Below are 25,268 nucleotides of genomic sequence, written 5' to 3' on the forward strand. Positions count from 1 at the left end.
CTTTCAGGATGATCCTGGGCTGATTCCATGGTGTGAAATAACCTAGGAGCGATAGGGAGGTGTCCGCAGCGCAGCCCGGAAAGCTGGGATTGGGCAGTGGCTTGCTGTAGTAATAGGCGCTGGCCGGCTGCCCCGCGCGCTGGCAGTGAACGCCGAGGAGGTGGGCTGGGAGACAGCTGTGCCTAGCACTTCAGCCTGCAGCGGCCGCAGAGCTCGGCCCCTCCATGGAACTGCTGCAGAATGTTCTGCCTGAAAGGTGAGGGGGCTTCGGGCCCATTTGGGTGGAGAGTTATAGTTAGGGAAGGCTGTCATTGAGCATCAGAGTCCAAATCACAGGGTTGGTTCCAGTAAAATCAAAGTTTGAGGGGAGTTTTGTAAGTATGAAAGTGAAAAAGTCATTGTTCTTTTTTGTTGCAAACAGGAAGAAAGACCTCCTGCTGGGGAGATGGAATTCTCTTTTATTCAGAAAGGGTATTTCTCCATTTGAATGTGTTTTGTGTGTGTTTTGTCATAGACGAAAGTGGTTAAAAGTTTAGAGTAAAAGGTTTTTTAATGAACATGGTAAATGTGGGAGTCTTTTACAGTTGAGCATGAGTCCTATTAGAGAAGTTTTCATATAATGTGTTGTGTAAAGGGTTAGAATGGGTAGAAAGGGGAAAAGGATTCATTGCTTTAAGCTTTAATGTGTCAATTCAGAAATGAAATTAATTTTACTGTGGAACACACTTCTTGTTCTAGCTACATGTGGATTGTAGTACTTCTAACTACTGTAAGATGGTGAACATATGAATATATGTAGTGACTCCCTGATTAGCTGAAGAGTATTTTCTCTTTTTAGGCAATTATTTTTTCTTTCAACTCTATTTTTCTTTCAGCTCTTGTCATAGTGCAATTAATTTAGGCATGTGAGAGTGTGTTTGTCTATGAGATTGTTGAAATGTGGGGGGTGGTTTAAGATGAATTTCCTTGGAACTAAAGTAGACTGTTTTGTTCATATCTTTCAGTGTATGTCATTCTGTTGATGAGAAATTCTTGACAACTTTTCAATTTTTGGAAAGAAAGTGGTCTTGGCTGTTTGTTTTGCAAAGTACTTGCTCCTTTGTCCTCAAAGTCTGTTAATGAGGTATAGACATAGATTTTGTAGTCTTAATTTTTGCAGTTTTAACACTAATTTGACACATTAAAACCCAGTCTTTACTATTAAACTTACATATTTGTTTATATAAAAGTTTCAAATTTGGGGGTAGGAACCAAAAGGAACATCACATTTTTCTCTCCCCAAGCACCAATTAATTCCACTATAGAGAGTATCTGGTTGCAGTGGACTTCTAAGGAGGCATAGGCTGAAATGAATTTGAGTATTTCTGGAAAATAATTTCAGATGAAAGGAGTTAATGAGCTCTCATGAGACTGTTTCTTAAAAAAAAATCGCTCCTCCCCCCGGCCCCCCCAAAAAAGTTGAGCTATGAAGAATGGACAGTATTACTGGATGAAGGTACATGCTAATCTAGTGTAATTCCCCCAGTGCAGTTGAAATCATTATGACCCAATGATAGCTTAAGGTTTAGGATTTTTAATTGAATGCAGGTGTGGAATTGTTCCTGGGTATGACTTCTGCAGCTTCAACATATTTTTCTCCACCCATTCCCATAGCAGCCATTTCATTTTATTAGAGAATCTATCAATTTCATGGACTCTTAGTTTCTATGTAACTTAGGAAATTCTGAGAACTCAAGTGTATGGCATGTGATGACAACAGAGTACTTTTATGCTGAAGTGTGTGTTATAATCAGCAATCCATAATAGCACCCCTTAAAGCTTGCTTTCTGATCTCCTAGCAGCCAGGACAGGCAGTTGACATGTTGCTCTCTTCCTGTGATTTATAGCCTCTTGATGTACAATAATGATTTTTAGGTTGTCCTTTGTGCTCCATGTTGAGGCAAAGCCATGATAAAATGATGGTGAGATTAAACACCACAGTATTACCTAAGAACGAAGTGAAATAAAAAAAGGAAAAAGAAAAAAAACAAACAGAGAAATATTAAGAGCTATGTGTTGATGCTTTGTGTTCTCACTTTGGAAAAGAGGCTTTCATTAATTGACCTGTTTCTATGGCTGGCCGAGGTCCTAGGGGCTATTGGATATGTGGTTGTGATTAGCATTGACTTTAAAGGAAACATGATTGCTCTTCTTTTGGTTTAAATCTTGTTCCTGTGTGTTTCTTGTAATTGCTGGAAGAGAACATTCAAATTAGATAGCCTCCCACATTGGTGCAGGGTTTCTTTTGCTCCGTGTAGACTATTTTTTTCTGAAGTTAGGTCTACTTAGCTTTTGGTCGATTTGGCCTTCCTGGAAGAAGGATGTCATCTTTGTCATTATTGTCACTATAGTAACTCATATAGTTGCAGTCACTCTTTGCTATTGCCATTGAATAATCTCAGATACAGCATCCGCACCCAATTGTGATTTGTATGAGCAACATTTGAGTGCCCTGTCTCTGGGAAGATGTTCTCTAAAGTTCTGCCAAAGTCCCTGTGGTTAACAAAGACACGGTGTGTTATTCCTTCTCTGTGTAATCAATGATCCATCATGATTTAGGAAGTGAGTTCCTGGCTAATCAAATAACATGATCAACAGCAAGCAAACTACCATGCGTATGTAGTATACCATTCATAGATTACTTTATTTAAAAAATTAGAATAAAATATTTTTACCACTAGAGCTACATGGAACATAATTTTCTCTGAGATGCTTCAGAATGCAGATTTCTTGCATCTTTATAAATATTAATTATCTTTGCAGAACTTCTAACTGTGGGGAAGACTTTTTTTAAAATTTCCAATTGATTATAGACTGCTATTTTGTAAAACATAAAATCTTTCGTTTGTGTGATACCACCACAATGTCAGATAGTTATAAAAGTCCTTAAACATTTAATCTCATTTCCTGTACTAAGCTTGTCGTGGACTGGTAACAAAGCATTGTCCTACTGGCATTGGTTAGTAGACAAATCTGAATTAGTTCCCTAGAGCTGCCATAACAAATTACCACTGAGTGAGTGGCTTATAGCAGAAATTTATTTTCCCACGGTTCTAGAGGCTAGACGTCTGAAATCAAGGTGCTGGCAGGGCCATGTTTGTGGCAGCATCATTCCAATCTCTGCCTCTGTCTTCCCATAGCTGCCTTTCCAGTGTGTCTCTCTGTGTCTCTGTGTCTTCCGTCAGATGGCTTTCTTTTAAGGATACCAGTCTTTGGATTTAGGACCCACCCCAATTCAGTATATAACCTCACCTTAACTAATTACATCTCCAACTTCCAAATAAGGTCACATTCTGAGGTTGTGGGTGGACATGGATTTTGGGGGGATGCTATTCAACCCAGTCTGGTGGGCCACGCGTAAAATCACATAGATCGAGGGTAGCTTATAGGAGGTGTGTTTAATGGAAAGCTATAAGATGACCAACGTAGCTGTTTTGATAATATGTCTGAAACTATGGCAATGCAAGCTTAAGACAAGTTTGTATGTGTAGGTAGAAGAATTGAAAATATATGTACCCATAATGATTAGTCAGGCAAAAGAAAATGTTGCCTCTTTATTTCCTTGAAGCGATTCAGTTTCTTTCATGAACTCTTATCCTGCTGAGAAGGGGGGAAACAAAAAACAAAATTGAACTTAGTTCACTGCATTCAACTCAGTGTGAGCCAAAATTTTAAACGGTTGCATTAGATAGCACAGTCTGTTGGATGACTCAGTCTTTTAAAATTCTCCTGCTTATTCTCTTTCTCTCCAGAGTGGAGTCTGTTGCTAAGTCCCCCTTGTTAATATAACAGAAGTGATGCATGCCAAATTATGTACTTTTGAAGTCATTGGTTTGATCATCACACAATGTCGAAAATTTTAAAGCAGTCTATCTCTGCTGTTGAGATATAAAAATAAGGTAATATTTTAAAAATGATGTTGCTCTTAGTATGGACAGGATTAATATATACATCTTTTTATGCTCTAAGAATTTCAGTATGTTTTATGAACATGATGGACCTTAAGTTTTTGAATTTAATATTAGATTTTACTTGATTCTGTCTTCTCTCTAGGGAATTTAAACCTGGGTTTGGTGTTGAACTAGGTTCTTTTCTCAGCTTCTGTGTGTCTTTCAAGATCTGGAAATCTAGTTTCATGGAGCAGAAAAGTGGTGAATTCTGTGGAGTTGGGTGTCTCCCAGCTGCCTGCATTCTTCGCATGTAGGGTCTTGTCCATACCCTTTTCTGCTTCACAAGTTACAGATTTAGGAAAGCCTTTAGGTTGTCTAATAATAGCAAAGAGTTATGTTGGAGATTACCGCTATGAACAATCCCAGGCATGTGCTTCTGCTCCCACAAGGGCAGTTCATGTTAGAAATTCAACTCTCTTCCTCATCATGCACTCTGGAACAGATCACAGGCCTCTTTCCAGTTGTCTTGTGTATGTTGTGTATGTAAAAGAATTCCTTAGATTCTTTTCTTGGCAGCATTTGGGAAATAATGTCTGGAATCAGAAACAGATTTGTTATTTCTGGGCTGGAACAAGTGCATTTTTCAAGTGAGCTCGCAGGCAACCATTTGCTCTGGAAGGTCCCTCACCTCTTCTTAAATCCAGTAATAAGCTGTCATAATCAGTGAGCAAAGTTTATGCTATTTTTGCAATTTGGTTCTGAGCATCATTTTGAAAGACTTTTAAAAATCAGAACACAAAGAGCCCCTGGGAATGTTGCATCTTTGTGACTCTGGACATTTTACGATTGTACATCCAGATTTTCAGTTTTATATAAATGAGCAGTGGCTTCTAGAACCATCCTACAAGTCTTCCTTATTCTTTCTCTTGCGTTCATTTAAAAATGGCATGTAATTGTTAGTCAATAATCTACAGCTAGCAAGAGGAATTCACATTTGCTCAATTTGCAATTTAAAGTAGCACTTTTAATAAACACACTGGTGATAACATGCATTTTTCAAACTGGCGAGGAAAGCCCTTGAAATTTAATAAGCCAGACAAAGCTAGCCCTTTTATTTCTTTTGTCTTTCTCTTGAAAACTTTATCATGCTTTTTAGTTCTCCTTTCATTTCACTAACAGTTAGAATCTGGTGTTTAAATATGTTGCAATAGAAGCCAGATCACCATGCTGAGTAGGTTGTGTAATATTATAAACTAGGAGATGCTATCCCTAAGGACTGAAAGAGCAGTTAACGGAGTTTTGCTGCCTGAAGCAAGGTGAACTTGGTCTGCTTGTTCCTGGAGCATGCTCTGTACAAGGATAATGCTCTTAGTAATTTGGTGCAACTGAATCAAATGACTTGAATTACTGAAAGCATTTGCAAAGATATCAGTTAAATTCTCCCATTCAATACGTCCTGTTCCATTTTTACCTATTCTTGTTTCCTTTATTTGCTGCTTTTCACGTCTCTCTCTTTTAGTTCCCCCCACCCTCCAAGCTATCCTCTTCTGTGATTGCCCATTGGGGGAGCTGTATCATACCTAAGCCATATCGAACTCCCTCTAGTTGCGAAGATGTCATCAGTAGTCTGCACACGCGTCAGTAAAGGTGATAGTTAATAGACGGAGGCAGATGGATCAGTGTGATAAACGCAATTTACCACTCAGGACATCATGTCACCACCATTAACCAGGCACAAAGGTATGCAGGGGTATGTATTTTTCTATTTTAAACATCAGGAGAAAATACTGCTGAAAACAACCTAAGGGTCTTTAAGCGATTAATAGCTTTTGCATGATTTAAGCAGCTTCGCAAGATGTGGTCTCGGGGATGCAGGGTGGAAGATGGATATTCTTAAATTGAGAATGTAAATTATTTTTATAAAATCATACATAGCAATTGACTTTCAAGTCAAGAGATCTTAATTTGACAGGCAATATAACGACAAACTATTTGGCCTAATGGCAGCAGCGTTTATCTTCCATCTGGTAATTATGTGACATTTACCAGTTTTTGTTAACTTAAATTAGGTTTAGAATTTGTTCTTGTTACTGTCAAAATGTGGTTAATCCTAAGAGCCATCGAAACAAAAGGCCACGCTGACTCCACCATGGGTTTAATTGAGGGAGGGTGTACATGATAAGAGAAATGTAAGCTCCCATCACCACTGTGTTTGGAATGTCTTCTTGTAACAAAAAGATATAAATAGCATAAAGTGAGCTTTAGGAACCATGAGTTGCAATATAATTTAAGTGAATTTATATTTACAAGAGAAATAGTTTTCAAAAGGTCAGATTATATGTCTGTGTTTATACTTGTGAAAATTTGCCAGATAGCATTTGAAAACAAAAGAGAAAATCTCTGCTTTGATGACCACAAGGGGCCACCTATGTTCTTCAGTGTTTTTGTTTAACTGCGTGAACTATGCAAGCTTCATTGTTGCTGCAACTTTCAGAATAAAAGTTGGGAGAGATGCCTCTGCTGTCCCAGCCGATGTTGGGAGCAGGAGCCAGAGGAGGATGAGCAGTGACTTGATGAGGGGTGTTTGTAGGAAAGGGGAGGCAGCTGGGGCTACAGGAACCTGGCTGTGGGTGAGGCAGGTGCCCAGGAGATTCCTGAATTGGTAAAGATCGGGTTGCACCAGAAATTGAGAGTGGTGACTTTTCTGTTTTTGAGCAAATGAAAAAAGGGGACTCAGAAGATACCTGGGTGTCAGTGGCAGCACCTAGCACCCCTTGGTACTCTACCCTTCCTCCTTATCCTCTCCTACACATTTGCATTTTCTCTTTGTCCACACCCTTTCCTAATTTTAAGGAGGCAAAGGAAGTTCTAGTCCCTTCTATTTTCCTGCAAAAGTGTTGCTGTAACAGAATACCCAGTATTTCATGTGAAAAAGGCCAATATTATCCCAAGGTAACTAATTTATATATCTAAATTTATCCACAATTTGTTGATATTTTGAAATAGCTCTGAAGTTCATCATATCTGACCAAAACATTTCAATAGAATTGGGGCTGCACGGGTCACTTCACTGCATAGTGACAGGCACTTACCATGTGCCAGGCACCATCCCTACCCCTCCCACCTGTGTCGCTTCCAACTTCTCTCCCAGGCCTGGGTCTCTGCAGCCCCCAAAACTTCTGGCTGCTTTCCTGTCTACTCTAAAGGTACAACTGCTTGGTCCACTTTTGAGGGTTCTTCTTTTCCCAAGATTGACTTTGGGGAACAGAGCAAAGCTAAAGACTTTTTAAAGGGTTTCCTTGCTAATCATGACCCAAATAATAAAAATAATTAACATAGGTTAGTGGAAAAGATTCAAGAAATCCCAGCTCTATGCATTAATTATATCAGCATACCCCTTGAGTAAAGATCTCCTTAGCTCTGAGAATGGAATCTACCTAATAAAACATTGAGGATTAAATAATAATTTACATACGATGCTGGGCATTTTCTCACAAATATATAGTAATGTTATTTAAATTTGATCTCTGTAAGTGCTTACAAAAAGGCACTGATTAGACTTAACTTGGGCTTCTGAAAGTAAAGACTAATTTGTACCACAATCTGCAAATATGGTGTTACTATATAGTGAGAAAGGCAGATGTATTTCTCATTTTTCATTGCAGCATATTTACGCCAACTTTTAAAAAGTCCTCTGGACGTATGCAGTTGTTTAAATACATCCAGATGAATAAAAAGTATTACAAGTCACATAGACTGGCAAAGGAGCATTGTAGCAACACAAATATTTTGAAAGCTCTGTGAGCCAGCGAGAGTATCCTGATACTGTTCTAACAGCCCCAGCGGAAGTGTTTGCTGCCACAGCAGTGGAGACAAAACCTTTGCTTTTTGGAAATGTTTCCTGGCAGAACAAATACTTGAAGAAAAAAACTTAAAACAAGATTTGGACTGCTCAGAGGGTGGCTTTTATAAAATTGTTTTATTTTTACAAAATCTCTCTACGTCTAGATGAGAGAAATCTATTGATGGATAGTTTTTTCCCTACATAGGTGGGAATGTTCTTAATTTAGGTTGACTGTTGGGCTGAGGAATTGGTACTGAGCTCCTCTTAATCATTGGGTTATTTCTCTTCTCCCTGTATTTCTTCTTCTATCAGTAATTGGCAGCCTGGTTTTCACCTCAGAGAGAACAGAGTGTTAAGAGTTGTACAAATGAATCATCTGTTAATTACAATGGAAGTTTAAAACAAGGACCATACTGGAAAGATGACATTGTAGGTCCATCCCTCCAAAAATGCAGAGTTCACAAATTCTGAAAGGATTGAATACAGATGAGTAAATTTGTGACAGCCTTAAGCATGACTTAAATATAAAACATTCGTTTGATATTTGCCATCGCTTTTAGGTTTGATATTTGCCATCGCTTTTAGGTTTATAAGACTGTTCCTACAGAGATGGCTTCTTTTCAATCACCCAGTGAAAACATCTAATGCTGAACATCCAGTGCCTTTTCTCCTTGCCACAGAAAGTTAGTGTTGGTTGGTATGGCAAATATTATAAATCTTCATTTGTGTGCTTTTTGACACACGATAACTCATTTGGCTGAAAATGAATTTGTCTTAGTTGCTCTCAGCCCTCACTCACCTTTGTGAAATCATAGACTGGATCCATTGTTAGTACGTTATCTGCAAAAGATAAAGTGTCTGTGAGCTGGGGAAAAACTGGAGCCCCTAAAATAGATGAGATTCCTTTGGCACATGACATACCACAGGGTTCTCCCAGCCTGCTATTTTGGACTGTGTTCGACTAGATTTTCCTTTACTCTAATTTTCCCTTTCCCTCTTTACAACTTTGGAAAATGCACAGACAAGCTGTGTGCATTAATAGCTACCTTCCTTTGTCTCTTGCTTGACATTGGCCTCCAGCAACTAACTCAGCCGTGAGATCAGACCCGTTTGGGTGCCTGGAGGGAAGGGAGAGCACACAGGCTCTGCACTCCCTGCCAGAGTGGAGCTTTCCTCACTGCGCAATGAGAATCCTCACTTTAGCACTAAGATAATTCTCTAGTCAACGTCAGGAGTCCTTTGCTGCTTTCCAGGAAAGCAATCTCGTATTTGGTATATGCTGCTAACCCCCACATTTCTTTCTTTATCCTAGACCTCTCCCCTAAACTTCAAATATGAACATCCAGCTGCCTACTCCACATTTCCATCTGGATGTCTGATTGCCTTTATGAACGTAGCAGAACTCCTCCCCAGCCCCCATCCATTCCCCCACAGACCTCCTCATTTCAGTGGCAAACTCACCCTTCCAGTTGCTTAGGCCAAAAACCTTGAAGTCATTTATGACTCCTTTTTCTCTCATACCCCACATTCAATTTGTCAGAAAATCCTGTTGACTTTATTTCTAAAATGTGTTCCATAATCTGACTACCTCTCACCACCGACACGGCTGCCTGTCTGGCATGAGTCTCACCTGGGCTATATATAATAGCTTCCCTTTACCTTTACAGCCTATTTTGTTTTTCTTTTTTTTGAGACAGTCTCACTCTGTTGCCCAGGCTAGAATGCTGTGGTATCAGCCTAGCTCAAAGCAACCTCAAACTCCTGGGCTCAAGCAATCCTTCTACCTCAGCCTCCCGAGTAGCTGGGACTACAGGCTTGAGCCACCATGCCCGGCCAATTGTTTGTTTCATTTTTAGTTGACTAGCTAATTTTTTCTTTCTTTCTTTCTTTTTTTTTTTTTTTTAGTAGAGACAGGGTCTCTTGCTCAGGCTGGTCTCGAACTCCTGACCTCGAGCCATCCTCCCTCCTCAGCCTCCCAGAGTGCTAGGATTACAGGCGTGAGCCACCACACCTGGCGAGACAGCCTATTTTCAACCCAGTAGCCAACGTAAATCTTTAAAGACATAGGCATGATCCTGCCACTCCTTTGCTTAAAAACCTCATTTCATTCAGAGTAAAAGCTTATCTTGGCAATTTCTCTTTGAGAGTTTCAATCACAGGCCAAAACTAAACCATTGGAGGGGAAAGGTGGTTGGTTTTTTAAGCTACAGAACTTGCAGCTGCATCAAATCTTTCGTCTGGCAGAAAAGAAAAAGGTTTCCCTGCCGGAACTACGGTCCCAGGTGAGTCGTGTTCTCGCTTGATGCCTGGAGAAGGCATGGTCTTTAATAAGCCTCCTTCATCTTTTCTGTAATGCGAGTGAGGGTTGTTCCACCCTGTTTCATTTTATCTTTAAAAGTAGCAATCTGTGTACTCAATGCAGCTACAGAGATTTACCTTTGGGCTTTATTAGGTAAGTTTGATAGAATTTCTGTTGGAATTTTGAAAATCAATTCCCATGGCTTTATTGATAAGGGATTAAGTTCGAAAACAACAGGAGGGAGGCTGTCCAAATTAGAAAGCTAACTTAAATGTTTAAGCTGTTCAGTTTTTTTTCTTATGCATATTATCTATTGTGCTGAAGTTGGTATGTAATAATGTATATCAAAAAGTCCTCTGACAATAATAGCAGGGTATTATACTCTTTCAAAGTACTCTTTTTCTTTCATGGCATTTTAAAATGGAGGTTCCAACCCAACTCATTGAATGGGATTTACATGTTCTTGGGGACAAGAACCCCTTCTGTTGTGTGGTGGAGATGTGCTGAAGTGCTTTGGCTCCTTTACTGGATTGTAAGTTCCTTGAGGGTTTAACCCATTAACTTGATCAAGGATTCCAATAGATAATTGTTGACTAAAGGAATGAAATATGTAATCTATTTCATATGAAAAGGAGTTGAACCATCATTGTGAAATTAAATGGACTCTTTTTGCAGATAGCTTAAAATACAAGAGTAGATTTTACTGCTTTCAATACAACTGCAAGTGCACAGGCAATAAGCAGCACCAGAAAGGTTTTTGATTCTGAGTTTTATTTTTTTATAACAACCAAGGAGAAAAATCTAATGAAGTGATTTCTATCATTAATGGCTTATAAGAGGGGTAAGCTGGTCAAAGAGGAGGAGAAAAGTTAATGTGTTTCTAGAAATTCAAACATTCAGAACAAATGAGTCAGGGCTCTGTGGTGACAGGGAGGGAGGTATGTGTTCTTTGTCCCTTCTTGGTCTTAGAAGTGGCAGGTCACCCTCTGGGAAATGGCCATTTCCCTGCTGGCTCCTCTCAGGCACCACTCTGAAGTGGTTACACGTCTCTTTACTAAACGACTGAGGATTTACTCACCCGGGAGAAACATACCCTTTATCTAAGCACTCGCCTCCCTCTTGGGTTTTCAGTTTTTTTAAAAAACACTCCAATGCGTAGTCCCATGAATGGGCAATTGATCATAGACCAAAAAAAAAATTACTTTTAGAAAATGGGATTATTTTCTCTTAGCAAATTATCATTTAAATATGTGATTTTTTTCATATAATATCTGTTTTTAATATACACTGAAATTTTATTTCATTAAATCTTTCTACTCCTTATTTTAAATATTTAGGTCCACTGGATTATTTTCTAGGGTTCCCCTGTATACATTTCATTCTATTGCCATTATAACACTTCTTCCCCGTTGTCTCTAAATATGTTTACAATCTGATTACTGTGAATTTCTGTCTGTTAAGTACTATTTGAGCAAGCAGATTACTCAAGACCTTATGTCAGAGTGTACCTTGAGGTGCTCTATTAGTGTCTCTTGAGTGATTGAATGCTTAGCCGCATTAGGGACTTTATCCCTCCCCTTTATCTCTGTGAACTGTTATGGTTATTAAAACTTATAGGAACTTTGACCTCTGACAGGTTATCTTTTCAGTTTCTGTCTTGTAAGTAAATCCATCATTTTAATGCCCAGTTGAGATCTTATTAGATCGCACATTCAGGATGAGCCTGAAATCTTCCATGATGCTATTAACCATGAGTAAAAAATTTCTGCATGTGAAGCAAAAAGACCTTTACCCTAGGAATCAGAGAGAGTTTCTCATCCTGGGTCTAGCATTTATTGTCTCTGAGTAAGCCACTTAACCACTCTGAGCCATTTTTCACATCAAATAAATAGAAGGGATTGCCCTGCTTAATTGACGGGTGATTTTTGGGGGGATCAAATGAGATAAGGTGCCCAGAATGAAGCCAGAAACTGGAAGTCCTCTTTGCTTCCTCCTCTCTCATTCTCTTACACTTCTTGTCAATTCTACCTCTTTAATATGTCCTGAAACCCATCTCTCCTCTCCATCCCTGGATCACCACCACCTTAGTGAGGTGACTATTAGCATCTCATGCCTTTGTTGGGTTATCAGGCTCCTAGCTCTTAGATTTTAGGCTAATTACCTAGCACCCCTTCTCCAAACTCTATCTGGAATGGGAATAACAGGCCACAACTATTTTCTTCTCTGGTTAAAAATGCTTCAAATCTTATCACCACCATCTCATTGCCTTCAGAATAAAGTGTAAATTCCTTACCATGACATAGAGGAGCCTTTCATGAACGGATACCTCCCTATTTTCCTCTTCAGCCTCAATTCTCATGAGTCTTCCCCCACACATGTGCCCCACTTTTGTTCACCTCTCTTTGCAGGGACCAGGACCCTCTGCCTACAAGGAATATCTGTTTCTGCTCTGGTGCTTCGGCCTGATGTATGGATTGGACTTACAGGACTCAGTTCAGTCATTAACTTCTCTTGGAAACTCTCTGTAATATTCAAAGCCAGTTATTAACCCCTTCCTGGTGCCCATCACATTGTTATATACCTGTCTGTTTTCTTGTGCTAGGCACTAAGAACCTAGAAGGCAGGGAATGTGTATTATTCATTATCCTTGATGCCAAGAATCACATGAGTATTGGCTAAATCAATTCATTAATAATTGAAAAATTCTAAAAATATGAAGGACAATTCTGGTGTGACATCTGGCTTAGTATTAGAGAGCATTGCCTTGCCCCCTTTTGTGAAGTTATAAATTGTTCACATGTGGAGTACCATGGCTTGCTCCAGCTATTCTGTCTAAATAATTTCTGTGGAATTGAAATGCACAAAGAATTTCAAGTAAGATTTAGTTAGCTGGAAAGGAGAAGTAACTATGTCAAGAAATCCTAAAATTATACAATTTTACCTGGAAAATTGTGTTTGAGATATAATATCACAATATTAATATAAAAGTAAGTGAACATAGGTGTTGTCAGGCAAAGCCAGGTATTCAGAACTAGGGGCGGTAGTATTTATTACTTGGAATGGATGGTGAAAATTAACAATATGAATTTATTCAAGAAAAGTACAGATAAACCATGTAAGGATTGATTCAAGAAGTTCAGGCTGCTATAACAAAGTATCATAGACTGGGTTGTTTATAAACAATAGAATTCATTTCTCACTGTTCTGTAGGCTGGAAGTCTGAGATCAGGGTCCCAGCACAGGCTCTGGTGAGGTTCCTCTTTCAGGTTACAAGACTGCCATCTTCTTATATCTTCACGTGGCAAAAGACAGTAAGAGTGCTCTCTGGGGCCTCTTTTATAAGGTGCTAATCCCATTCATGAGGGCCCCACCCACATGCCCTGATCTCCTCCCAAAGGCCCTCCCTCCTAATCCCACCACACTGGGGCTGAGGAATTCAACATAAGAATTTTGGGAGAGACACAAACATTCAGTCCATTGCAATCTATAATTGATTATAATATTAAGGTAAAAGGGTCTGTTTGAGTCTCCTGGAATTGAGGAATCTGAATAATAGAAAACTCCTTCTCCAGTGTACTGACTGTGATAGGCAAACATGTCATCCCTGTCACCTTTATCCCCTGGTGTCATGCCTGTCAATAGGCTACACCGCATGGCAATAGGGCTTTGCAGATGTAATTAAGGTTACTAATTAGTGACCTTACCAAAGGGAGATTAGCCTGGATTATCCAAGTGGGCCTAATGTAATCACAGGAGCATTTAGAAGCATAGCTGTCTCCTGGCTGATGGCAGGGAGGACGTTGAGAGATTCTGCGTGTGAGAAAGAGTCCGTGCGCTGTTGCTGGCTTGAAGATGGAAGGGACAGCAGGACGCTGTGACAAGGACCTGCATTCTGCCAACAGTGAGCTTGGAAGCAGATTCTTCTTCACCACCCAGGCCAGCTGACACCTAGATTTTGGCCCCGTGAGACCCTAAGCAAGGGTTCCAGCCAAGCCTGCTGGACTGCTAACCTGCAGAACTGTGAGATAATAAATGGGTACTATTTTAAGGTGCTAAATTCAGGGCAATTTGTTATAACAGCATGGGACAGGGCTTTTGTACAGACAACGTTCATTGAGAATGAGCCTTTAGAGAGGCTATAGAAAACTACTGCGCCAACAAAACAAAACAGAGATGGAGTCAAGGGACAGGACTGTCCTGGTTGGGAACCTTTCTGTTAGGAAGATTTGATTTCCATTAGACCTTAGTATTGAGTTGACTATGTCTGACAGACACTAAAATCTAATGCCCTTTCTGACACCTGTAAGGGATCTTTATTTCTGGCTGTTGCAAGATCTTTCCCTGACCTCGGGAACATCATAGTTGACTCAAGGCGTGCTCTTGAGTGTGTCTCAGACTTCTAAGGGCCCCAGTAGAAAAATCAACCGAGGGGATCTTATGCTATTAAGATGCTGACTTTGTACCGGAAAGGTTAACAATAATAAATCAAAGGAATGCAGATTGTTTTTGGTAGTAGAATATCAAAGGCTCATTCTCAATTTTTCCAAGTGTTTTGTGAAAGGAGAACATTTGAGATGTTTACTTCTCACCACTGTTTCTCTAATGTTGCCTTTATGAGAGAAAGCCACCCACGCTCTTTGTCAAGAGCCCCCTTGAGTATCCCCATGAGAAACATTCTCATCTTGCCAATCAAAAGGGAGGATTTGATTTTGCCTTCATTTCAGAAATACTCTACTCTCTTATTGCAATTCTAAAAGCCATTCATTTTAGTTGTCATGTACAGGACAAAGACTTAAGTCTGGTTTTTTTTGCTAATGTGATAGGTAAATTTGTCCATATTAAATATTGAATTAATTGACTTGGTATCAAAATAGTGAATGATTATGTCTGCATAGGATAATAGCAGAGCTAGGAATTAACAGAATTGATAATCCTACTTCACCTTTGTGGAAATTAAGTGGCTACTGCCTGCATTTGTCTAGAGAACAAATCATGAATTATACATTTATTCCTCTCAAAACACCAAATAAGATTATAGATAACTCCTTGAACAGCTAGTCAAAGAACGAACATTTAAAAGACAGGCTCTGTTGGCAGGTAAATTGTCACTCTCTGTTTCCTTTCTTCCTTGACCCTGAGACTTGGCACAATTGTCATTCCAGATCTGCTTTGACTTTTCTTCTAAGGGTGATGTCATCCCTTCCTTCTGAATGGAAACCTTTCGCGAATGCTTGCTCATGCTCTCTCTGTCTCTCTCTTTTTTACTTTTCTATTACTCCAAATATTCTTTGAGCATTAGGAATATATTGTTAAAACTAATAATAATACAAGAAATAATGTCTTGGTATTTTAGGATTATCATGTAATCGTCTGGAATTAACTTTACTTATACTGCCTTGTAATTATTATATCAAATGACTTGCTTTCTCTCCGTAATCATTCCATCTGAGTCTCATATGCATAATTTACGAGTTTCCAGTAGATTACAAAATATGAATTGGAATATGGCCCACCTCAGAGGAGAAACAGACAAGGAGCAAGATCTGGCATTCAGTTCACAGGCTCTCATTTGAGGCTTTCACTAATGACTTTGGCTCAGGCTGTGGAAGTATGTGGCAGTGAGGCAAGTCACTTAACTTCCTGGGTCCCAGCTCTTTCATGTCTAAAATGTAGCTGGTAATTCCCTAACTCATAAGAGCTTCATGAACTTTAAATGGGGTAATGCATGCAAAGCTTGCCTGGAGCCTGGCTAGACCCAATAACTGTTAGCTACTATTTTTCTTTCTGTCATACGTGTCTGTTGAATGCTACATAGCGTCTGAAAATCTAACTGGTATTTGTCACGCTGCAGCGTCAAAGAGGATCTTTTCACTTTGGGTTTTCAGCTTCCTAAGTGGATTGGTAAGGGGCATAGTATGTACCCACTTCTTTCCACTGTTCATATGTAAATGCTTTCAACAAATGCCTGGACACTGGTAATCTGCTGCACTCTGACTCGCCATTTATCGTGGGCTATAAATTCAGCCGCTATTCACGGGTGTAAATGAAGGGATTTGTTTTCATGGTGCTGCAAGCCTCATAAGCCTTATTACTCTTTTGTCACTTCAGATTAAAATAAAGAAACTTTTTTTTTTTTTTTTGCACTTGTGCCGTCCCTGTTTCAGATTTCCCGGACTGCCATTTGTGAGCAAACTCAGAATGATTATCTAAATGTCTGTATGCTTTTGGGAGTTTCATAGTGTTTTGTTTTTTTTTTTTCCTTCTGTATTTAATCTCAGTTTCCAAAATATGTAACTATGAACGGAATCCCTGTGTGTACAAAGTCCAGTGCGGCCTCACAGCGCTGGTCTCGACCCCGTGTGTCAATAGGATAAAGAGGAGGAGGCTGCAGAGTGATGGCTCAGATTTGTGTGCTGCTTATACAGCTGGCGCAGTTTGCTTTCTTGTTTAAACACTGCAAAGCAAAGACAAAGACGCTAATGTCAGACACATGACAGGGTGGAGTACCTTTTTAAAGCATATCTTTAAGTATAAAGAAGCAAGCTAGTTGCTGGCGGAATTTCCAAAACGACCAAGAATGACAAACTTTTTGTCGATGCTATCAAGAAATAGATTTTGTTCAACTTAAGAACCATGTGTCTGTTTATTTTAAAGTTCATTAGTATAGCAGTTAAAAATACAAGGAAAAGAGGATGTTTAATGATAAAAGCAGAGTCTTTAGAGAGTAATGATACAGAGAAAGTTAAATTTCAAAACTGATGAGTTGTGGCCAGAATTCTTTGCAGAGGAAAATTAATGAACTTAAATGTTTTTGTTTTTAAACAGAAAAGAATACAAATTAAGCTCTCAAGGAAAGGCATAAAAGAACATAGTTACTGAAAAAACTTAATAATAAAAACAGGAGAAACATGGCAAGCCCACTGGACTTTGTTTTGTATCTTTGCAGGTGCTCTGAGTAAAAGTAGAGAGGAAATAGCATATGTATAAGAAGGAAGAAAAGAAAAAGGGTTGTATATCGCAAAACAGGATGTTTTAGCATTACGACTTGGGAACTCAAGAGCACATTTAAAGTTTTATTTTTCTTCTCATGATCATTTTGGCCAAACATTTTCAAATTATTCTTTTTCCTAAAAGACTTCCTTATCACTTAGGTTGTCTTCTCCACTTAGGTTGTCCTTTAAACTCCCCTCTATATCCACAGACAGCGGCCTAGCCAACCTTCATCTTTATTTTGTTTGTTTTTTATTTGGCAACAAAATGTATCCCTGATTTTTTTAATCCTAGCTTTGGGTGTGTTATTTAGTAAGCGTATCAGACTGAATCCTTGCTACTTCTGACCAGCCAGAAACATTCTCTCTTTTATCTGTATCACACAATATTGTGCCCAAAATAAAACTTACAGCTCAATTAGTGTGACTCTATCTTTACAGAGGTGAAAAAAACCAAGACCCAGAGACATGATTAAGGTTCCAGGTCTCACATTGTAAGGTGAGAACTAGACATTTTGCTGCTTGGCCAAAGGCTACTCTGTCTCCATTAGTCTGTGGCCAGCCCAGTTGCTACTTACACAAACCCTTTCAAGGTGATTTCAACCAAATTTGTCTTTAACCTTTACAACATGAAGATTTTGTAAGCAGAGCTTTCATCATTCTGATGGCTTTGAAGTATTGTATTCATTAATATCGGATATCTAAGAATGACCTTCTAAACATTTTATTTTTACTTGTGTGCTCCTTTGCTATTGAAGAAAACCTTTAAATCACTCTACTAGTGTTTCCTCTTTGGAAAACTTTTTGGCAATATTTCCCAAAGCTGAGTATATGCACACCCTCTGACCCAGCAAATCCCCCCTGTAAGGGATATACCCACTGTGTTTGCCAAATGACATGTATGAGAACGTTCATAGTGCACTATCTCTAAATGCCCTAAACTAGAAAAAAATCCAAATGTCCATTAGTAATGCAATGGCTAAATAATTTTCTTACAATCCAACAAGCATCAACCTACTGCTGCTACATGCAACCGCATAGATGAATCTCACAAACACAGAAAAGTGTGATTCCAGTCATATAAGTTCAAAACCAGTTGATTCTCTCAGGGTAGTGGTTATGTTCGGGGATGGGACTAGTGACTGTCAGGGCATGAACAGGGGGCTCTGGGAGCTGGTAATGAGCTGGTAATGTCTTGATCCGGGTGCTGCTTACACTGGTAGGTGTTCACTTTGTGGCAATTCACTGAGCCACATGCATAATTCGCGCACTTTTCTGTACCCAATAAAAAGTTTACTCAAAGTCCAGGCTTAATTTTAGCTTTCAGTGCTCCTGCTTTGTGTGAGCCTGTGTGAGGCTCTGCTCTATTTGCTTAGGTAAGTAGTCCTTCCTGCCATAGGGATTCCCCAGACATAAATAGTTGGCAGGGAGCCTCCAGGGTCCCAGACCTGGTTTGAATCCTTGCCCCACCACTTGGCAGGCTTAGGGCCTGTGAAAATTACTTAGCTTCTTTCTTAGTCTCTATTTCCTCAACTCCAAAAATGGTAATAATAACAGCTCACACAGCTCACAGCTGTAATGTGAGTTCAATGAGATAATGCACATAAAATGCTCAACTCAGAGTAAGCCAATTAACTTTTAGCTATTATTTTTATTTCGTTTCCCTAAAGACTATTCTGTGCTTTTAAAATACAAGTATTCTTGCCACTTGGCCCCAGGCTAGACCTACAGAGTAGACATGTGGCATAGGGTTCGGGCTTTCTCATTCTTAAATGCCCAAGGGAGATTTCACATCCTTAGGGACTCATCTGTTCAGTACCTCACATTCCTGATGATTCCTATCAGTAAAACCAATCAAGAATTCTCCTGTCTTGGTCCCTGTCTTCTACTCCTAGAGCTTTCTGCTGCCGCTTTTTATCTTTAAAACTTCTCTTTTAATCACTACCCCTCCTCCCCCGCTTAATTTTTTCTTCATAAATACAGACAGTGCTGGGTAAGCTGCAAAAATGGTGTGGGCCTGACTTCCACTAATGGCCTTAATGGGTACCTTCTGCCCAAATGAGCGAATCTTCTCCAGAATGTTCTGGAACCGGCACCCAGCCAGTTACTTGGTCAGAGACTGCAAATGTTGAACAGAAAGATCACGAAAGGGTGGATGGTGACCTCCCTTTTTTTTTTGGCAGGGGGGGAAATTAATGAAACTCATTAATTCAGAAAATAACTCCCAGCCTTTCTTCCTGAAGATTATTGTCATTCATTAACCCAGATTTTTGAATCTTGGTTTGTTATGTGAATCTAAAAAGGCCTTTTATTTTCAGTGCACTGTGGACTCAGAAATAAATTAAGAGAGCATAAAGGGAGACCAAACGTTTTTTGAACAAGGAAGTTATAATGATGTATTTCAATTTCTGAAATCACTTTCTTGACCTCACATATCCTTCATTGCCCATCCATTTTTCCGTTTCTCTTCAGAGCAAAATTTAATAATAAAAAAAGTAGCCCACACCGGGTCTCCCTGCTTTCCCACCGCCCTTTACTGCTCAGGGCCTCTGACCCTGGATTTCTGGTTCTTCTCAGCACGATTCTCCTCTGGGACACTCAGCTCCCACGTGGCCAGATCCAATCAATGCCCACTCTTCTGGCTTCACCTTGCTTTCCAGCATATTCTGGGGAGTTGACTTCTATGTCTGAAACAGTTTCCTCCCTTGGATTTCCTGAAGTCCATTGGCCACACTTCCCCAATGGCTCAGTCCTCTATTCTCTTCTCTTCCTGGCCTCTTCCCCTTGATCTCTCTTGTAGTGGTTTTGAGTACCTTCTGTATGCTAATTTCAAAGTTTCTGATCTCCTGCTCTGGTCTCTCTTATGACTCAGACTCTTGTGCCCAAGTGAGAGTTTTCACTGGCGTGTCTAAAGGTACTGATTTCTTTCCCCTTCAGCCACTCTTTCTCAGTAAACAGCACCACCAGCCTCCACCCAGGCATCTTCAGCAAAAGTCTCCACTTGTCCATGATTCCTCCCTTTCCTTCCGTCTCACATCTCATCTTTTCTCCTGCCAACCTAAAATGAGCGGCAGATAAACCAGCTCCCCAAAACGAAGCGTTTGTTCAGGAATAGCCGGGGATCACAGTCTGGAGTACTCCTGCTATGGCAAGCCAGAGGCATATCCCAGGAGGTTGGAGCAAGGAGAAGCTTTTAAAGATGAAAAGGAGAAGTCCATGTAAGCTGTTTTGAAACAAAAACCATCCGCTCCAAGGGCTTGTTGTAAGAGTCGGTGTTAGCTCGTTGGTGGAGACAGCTGTTGCTAGCCATGTCCTTGTACAAGGGGCTTTTCTGGAAACTGTGGTTTTGAGAAATTCCTTGCATCGTTCTTGTCATAGGCATACGTGTGTGAGGACCCCTCTTTCTGGCCTCCCAGCTCCATTTTGTTAGGGTTTGACATTACTGATTTTGTTTTGATACTGATAACTTTCACACTGGTCTATCTCCAAAGTATAACTTGAGTCTACCCATTTATCTCATTTTCAGCAGTAGTTCAAGCCGTCATCCTTTCTTGTTGAGTTTGTGACAATAGCTTTTTACTTCTACGTGCCCATACACAATCTATTCTCCACACAGTGGCCAATGGGATCCGAGTGAATCCCATGTATTTGTTGCAAAAAGTAGAACTCAAGGTGGAAATGGCCAACTGTTCATTTAGGCTCTGTCATTGGTAGTATCTGTGGCATAGTATTTGGAAAAGATTTTTGAGACTTATCCCCATTTTTACCAGCACAGAGAGAGATTAGGAAACTTGGTCAAGGTTATATCCAAGGGTAGAGCTAGAATTAAACCAGGTGGCCTGCCCCAGCACACAGTGTTGGGTGAGTTGTGCCCAATTTTGAAATTTTATTGGTTAGTTCTCGAGATGTATGTTTGTTTATTTTGGTTGATTTTGTATACCAACATTCTGTATGCTTATATTTTATTTTCTTCTTTTAAAACAAGCTAATTTTGCCTTGTTATGTTATTGTTGTCATTATTTGTTGTCACCTTAAAGAGCACACAACATAATTGAATTTGGGGCAATAATGAATTATATACTGAATGTCAAAGTTTATGGGAAAAAATCCAACTGTTGGTATTCAACCTTGTTCCAGAAAGGATTTAAGGCAGCTGGAAAAATATGAAATGTAAAAAGAGAGAGTAAGGAAATTTTTGATCAATTAGTCATTGTCTTTATCAACTTTTTAGAGGATGGTTCTGAAATACATATTTTTTAAAGATAGAGTATTTCAGCAATATAAAAGTGAAGCAAAGCATTGCTGATCAACTCTGAGTACTGAAATGGAGGGAATAAGAAATACTGTCAATGCCAGGGTTCTGGATCTTTCTCTGGCTACCTTGCTAGAGACTCCTAGCTGTGTGGGTATAAATAAATGTCCTTTCTGAAGTACAAGAAGAAACTAGCACCAGACAACAATTTGCAGACAGTTTGTGAAGATTGTTCACAGGCTTTGCTTCCGCTGATCTTCTGACAGGGTATATGTATCACGGACAATTGCAAAAACATCTTGTACAGATGTCATGCTAGCCTGGCAAATTAAATTATTCATGTATTATGATGGCAGCAAATTACTTTCTTCATTCAAGATGATATTTCTCTGGTTTTAAAAACTGGATAAGAATATTAATATTTGATGCTTTTATTATAATATTTAGGTATTTATGAAGAAATAAATATTTTTGAGTTATGAGATACATAAAAACTCCATTTGCTTTTTGATAAAACTTTTTTAAGGTCATCACTTTATCAAAAGAAAAATTCAGTGGCAGAGTAGAATTTTTTTTGAAGATTCACTTTCCTTTAAATTACTACTACCAAATTATGCTTTGAAAAAATACTGTTGAAGATGTTACTATAGACTTGGTAAAGCATTTTTTTCTGCCTCATTCAGAGAACACTTGTTTATGCAGTGGTGCTCAGAAAAGTTATATTTTCTCATTAGATGCTTAGCTATCAAGTGTTTTATTCTTCAGTGGCTTTTTAGAATGTGTGAATATTGAAGTTAGTATGTCATTACTTGGATTGTTCACTGTCTTCCCCATGAGAACATATTATGTAGTGAAGAATTAAGGCCAAACATAAGCTTTTCTAGTTTTGTTTTTATTTTTTCCAACTCTAATGACATGGGATAACTGGAAGAATGAGTTTATCGAACTTGCTCTTTTAATTTGTGAAGTGAGATTGCAACAACCCATGAAGTGCCCTGGTTTTTCTAAAACATTATTCCTGCAAACCTTTCTACCTTCACTTCTATTATTTGTCTTATGTGAATTTGAGCATGTCTTTTAAACAAAATCCGTAATTTTTTTAAAAAAAATCTGTACTTTATTTAAGCTCTCAAGAAAGAGGGTCCTTGGAAAGAAACAAATCCTGGACTGTGTTGAATTTATATACTTAGCAGGTGACACTGTTAAATACTACCAGGTGAATTCTTATGGGCTACTCACGCAATTTGAGTAAAAGATTTCTCTAAATTTATCAGCTTCTGATTTAGAAAGTTCAAATATAAATAACCATATTTCTGGATTTGAATCCAAACTACAATAAGAGACTACACATCCCAATAGATTTGGGAACATATTAGTAATTGTTCTTACTAAAGAACTTGGCTGAAAATCCTGCAGCAGATTCTCACTGAACTCCCATCCCACTCTGTGTGACCTGACTTCCTCTCCTAACCAGCCACAGAGCTAATGCTTTCACTACTCAGACTCCCTTGCAGCTAGAGTGCAGGTAACCTAGACTCTTAACAGCCTGACTCACTGAATGTGGATGCCAAACTGAGAAATGTTAGGCAGTGTCTGAGTACTTTGTTTGTATCTACTGGTAACCCAGACAGCACTGGCCTCTTGCTCTTCTGGGAGTGGCTTCAGTGGACACTTGGCATCCACACTTGTGCATGATCAGTGATGACCAGTAGGTGGCAGCAGCAGCAGCATTTCACTGACAGTCCTGGCTGTGTGGCAGGTAAACTTACCCTCTGGTCCTCCTGGAGATTTTGAGAACCTCTTTATATCCCTTAATAAATAAATATTGCTTAATATGATAGTAGATTCTGTTGTTTGCCTCTAAGTGCTCTGGTATTCCTTCATATATGCTTTAGCATGGCGCTGGCTGTCTTGTTTCAATTATGTGATGTTCTTTCCCTAAATACTGATAGTGGTTAGATCTTCTTATGTGTTTTTTGTCAGAATTTATGTAGTACTTTAGAGTCATATGTAACAGACTGGGGGAAACTCAGTATTTTAAAAATGAATACAGAGAAAGCATTTTATGTTGTTATTTTTCATTCATAGGCTCTGATCATGACTATACAGTTTCTGCACACCCTACTCTTTGGAAAAAAAAATCAGTCTGACAAAGCAGGTGATAATCAGGAACTAAATATTCATCCCACATTTTCCAACAACATGAAATCAAAAGAGAGACTGGTGAGTCCAGAGGTTAACCAGAAGTCAGTAGGTGACAGTATCCTACTTCTGGCACTGTTAGTGTCCTACCTGGAACAGATAAAGCATTTAAGAGGGGCAGAAACTGTTATGACACAGACAAAGATTAGGTATGGAAAAAATCACCAATATGTGGAGGACAGACTCCTTTTCTTTTCTTTTCTTTTCTTTTCTTTTCTTTTCTTTTCTTTTCTTTTCTTTTCTTTTCTTTTCCTCTCCTCCAATTAATTAATTATGGATGGTGTTTTTGCTATGTTGCCTAGGCTAGTCTCAAACTCTTGGGCTTAAGTGATCCTTCTGTCTCAGCCTCCTATATAACTAGCCCTATACCTTGGATTTAAACAATTGTCATTTTTTTCAATTCAGTTTTCCATGTTTCTAAAATTTGTTTAAAACACAGATCACCATCATGCATGAAAACTTTGTTCAACCATTGCTAACTGAATGAAGAGTAGCATTTTCGGCTTGACAGGCAAGGTTCCTCTCCACTCGTCCTGCCTTAACTTTTCCAGCCATATCTCCCATAGCCGTCACCATGAACCCCGCCTTGTCACCCCATCAGGCCAGCAGATTGGTGCAGGCAGGTTCAGTTGCAGACAGCAATATAAGCAGAAGGGGATTCAAAATAGGGCATATACTGACGCGATCACTGGAAAAGCCTGGGAAGCAGGCCCAACTGAACAGCCAGGAATGACTCTCTCGGGAGTGGCTGGTCAAGGGACCTGTTCATTATCTCTGCTGCAATCAAAGCTGGCATGCACTTTCTGAATCCCAGACCACACTGCCTCTGCTGTGTACCCTTGTTGCAAAATGAGTGCCACATGCCCTGCCTCCCACCTCCACTAAAGTAGGGAGTGAACACTGAGATCACAGTTATCTTAGCTGTCAGACTAACCAACAGAAATAGCTGAAGCAGCAGGAGCATGGAAGTGAGGACTCACGTGGTCAGCGAAGTTCACCGCATGCACCTGCTTTGCAAATGCTAGGCCAGCTGCTGAGGCACAGGAATAAGAGTTTGGGAAATGTAGTCTCCAGCTTCTAGCCACTCACATGCAGTGTGCTCGACACGATGGCTTGACCGGAAGCTGTGAGAGACACTATGCGCCATCATTACACACATGACTCGGTATTCCAGTACACAGATCACACACTCTCTTCTTTGTGACTTTGCTCTTTTGTCAACTTGGAATGTGTTTCACATCTTTCTCCCTCCAGCAAGCCTTTATTCACCCATCAAGGGCTAGCTCACATGTCATGTTCTATCTCAAGTTTTCCTTGATATTATTTTCTTCTAGCCATTAGAGGTAAGCACCCTCTAATATGTGCCTTATTACCATTTTATTGTATCTTTCTTCTTCCATCCAATGGAATGTGTTATGGATAAGAAATAGATTGTTTATTCTTTCATTGTATTATTTGATGCATCTCCAAAGCCAATAAAGCTCAGTTTCTGTCCTCTAGGAGTTCAGGTCCTAGCAGAGGAGACAGATGAGCACAATTAGGGAATGCATAAACCACATAGAAGTGGACAGTCCACTCTCCTAGGGAGAGGGCATAGGAGATGCAAAGGTTAAGGAAGTCTTTATAAGACAAGGTTGTTTTCATCTTGGTATCTCCAGTGCCTGGAGTAAGTAGTGTTTGGTGTGTTGAGTATTTAATGAATGAGGCAAGGCTGGAGATGAATGAAATTATTTCTTTGAAATATACTTTTGTC

At 39.5% G+C, this 25,268-nt stretch overlaps 1 protein-coding gene across 2 annotated transcripts in view; it reads left to right on the forward strand.

Annotated features, from left to right (window-relative positions):
• NHSL1 (NHS like 1) overlaps positions 1 to 25,268 on the forward strand; it is a 133,152-nt gene that overhangs the window by 27,886 nt on the left and 79,998 nt on the right. The window contains exon 1 of one of the 2 annotated variants that reach the window (XM_076002923.1): positions 1 to 256. This exon is cut by the window's left edge and continues 2,898 nt beyond it. The exons of the other annotated variant lie outside the window; for it this stretch is intronic. Within the exon in view, the coding sequence (XP_075859038.1) occupies positions 241 to 256 (16 nt within the window). The 5' untranslated portion in view covers positions 1 to 240. The remainder of the gene's footprint in view (positions 257 to 25,268) is intronic. 2 annotated transcript variants of the gene reach the window in all.

Source organism: Microcebus murinus, chromosome 5 (genome assembly GCF_040939455.1).
Source record: "Microcebus murinus isolate Inina chromosome 5, M.murinus_Inina_mat1.0, whole genome shotgun sequence".
Classification (NCBI taxonomy): domain Eukaryota; kingdom Metazoa; phylum Chordata; class Mammalia; order Primates; family Cheirogaleidae; genus Microcebus; species Microcebus murinus.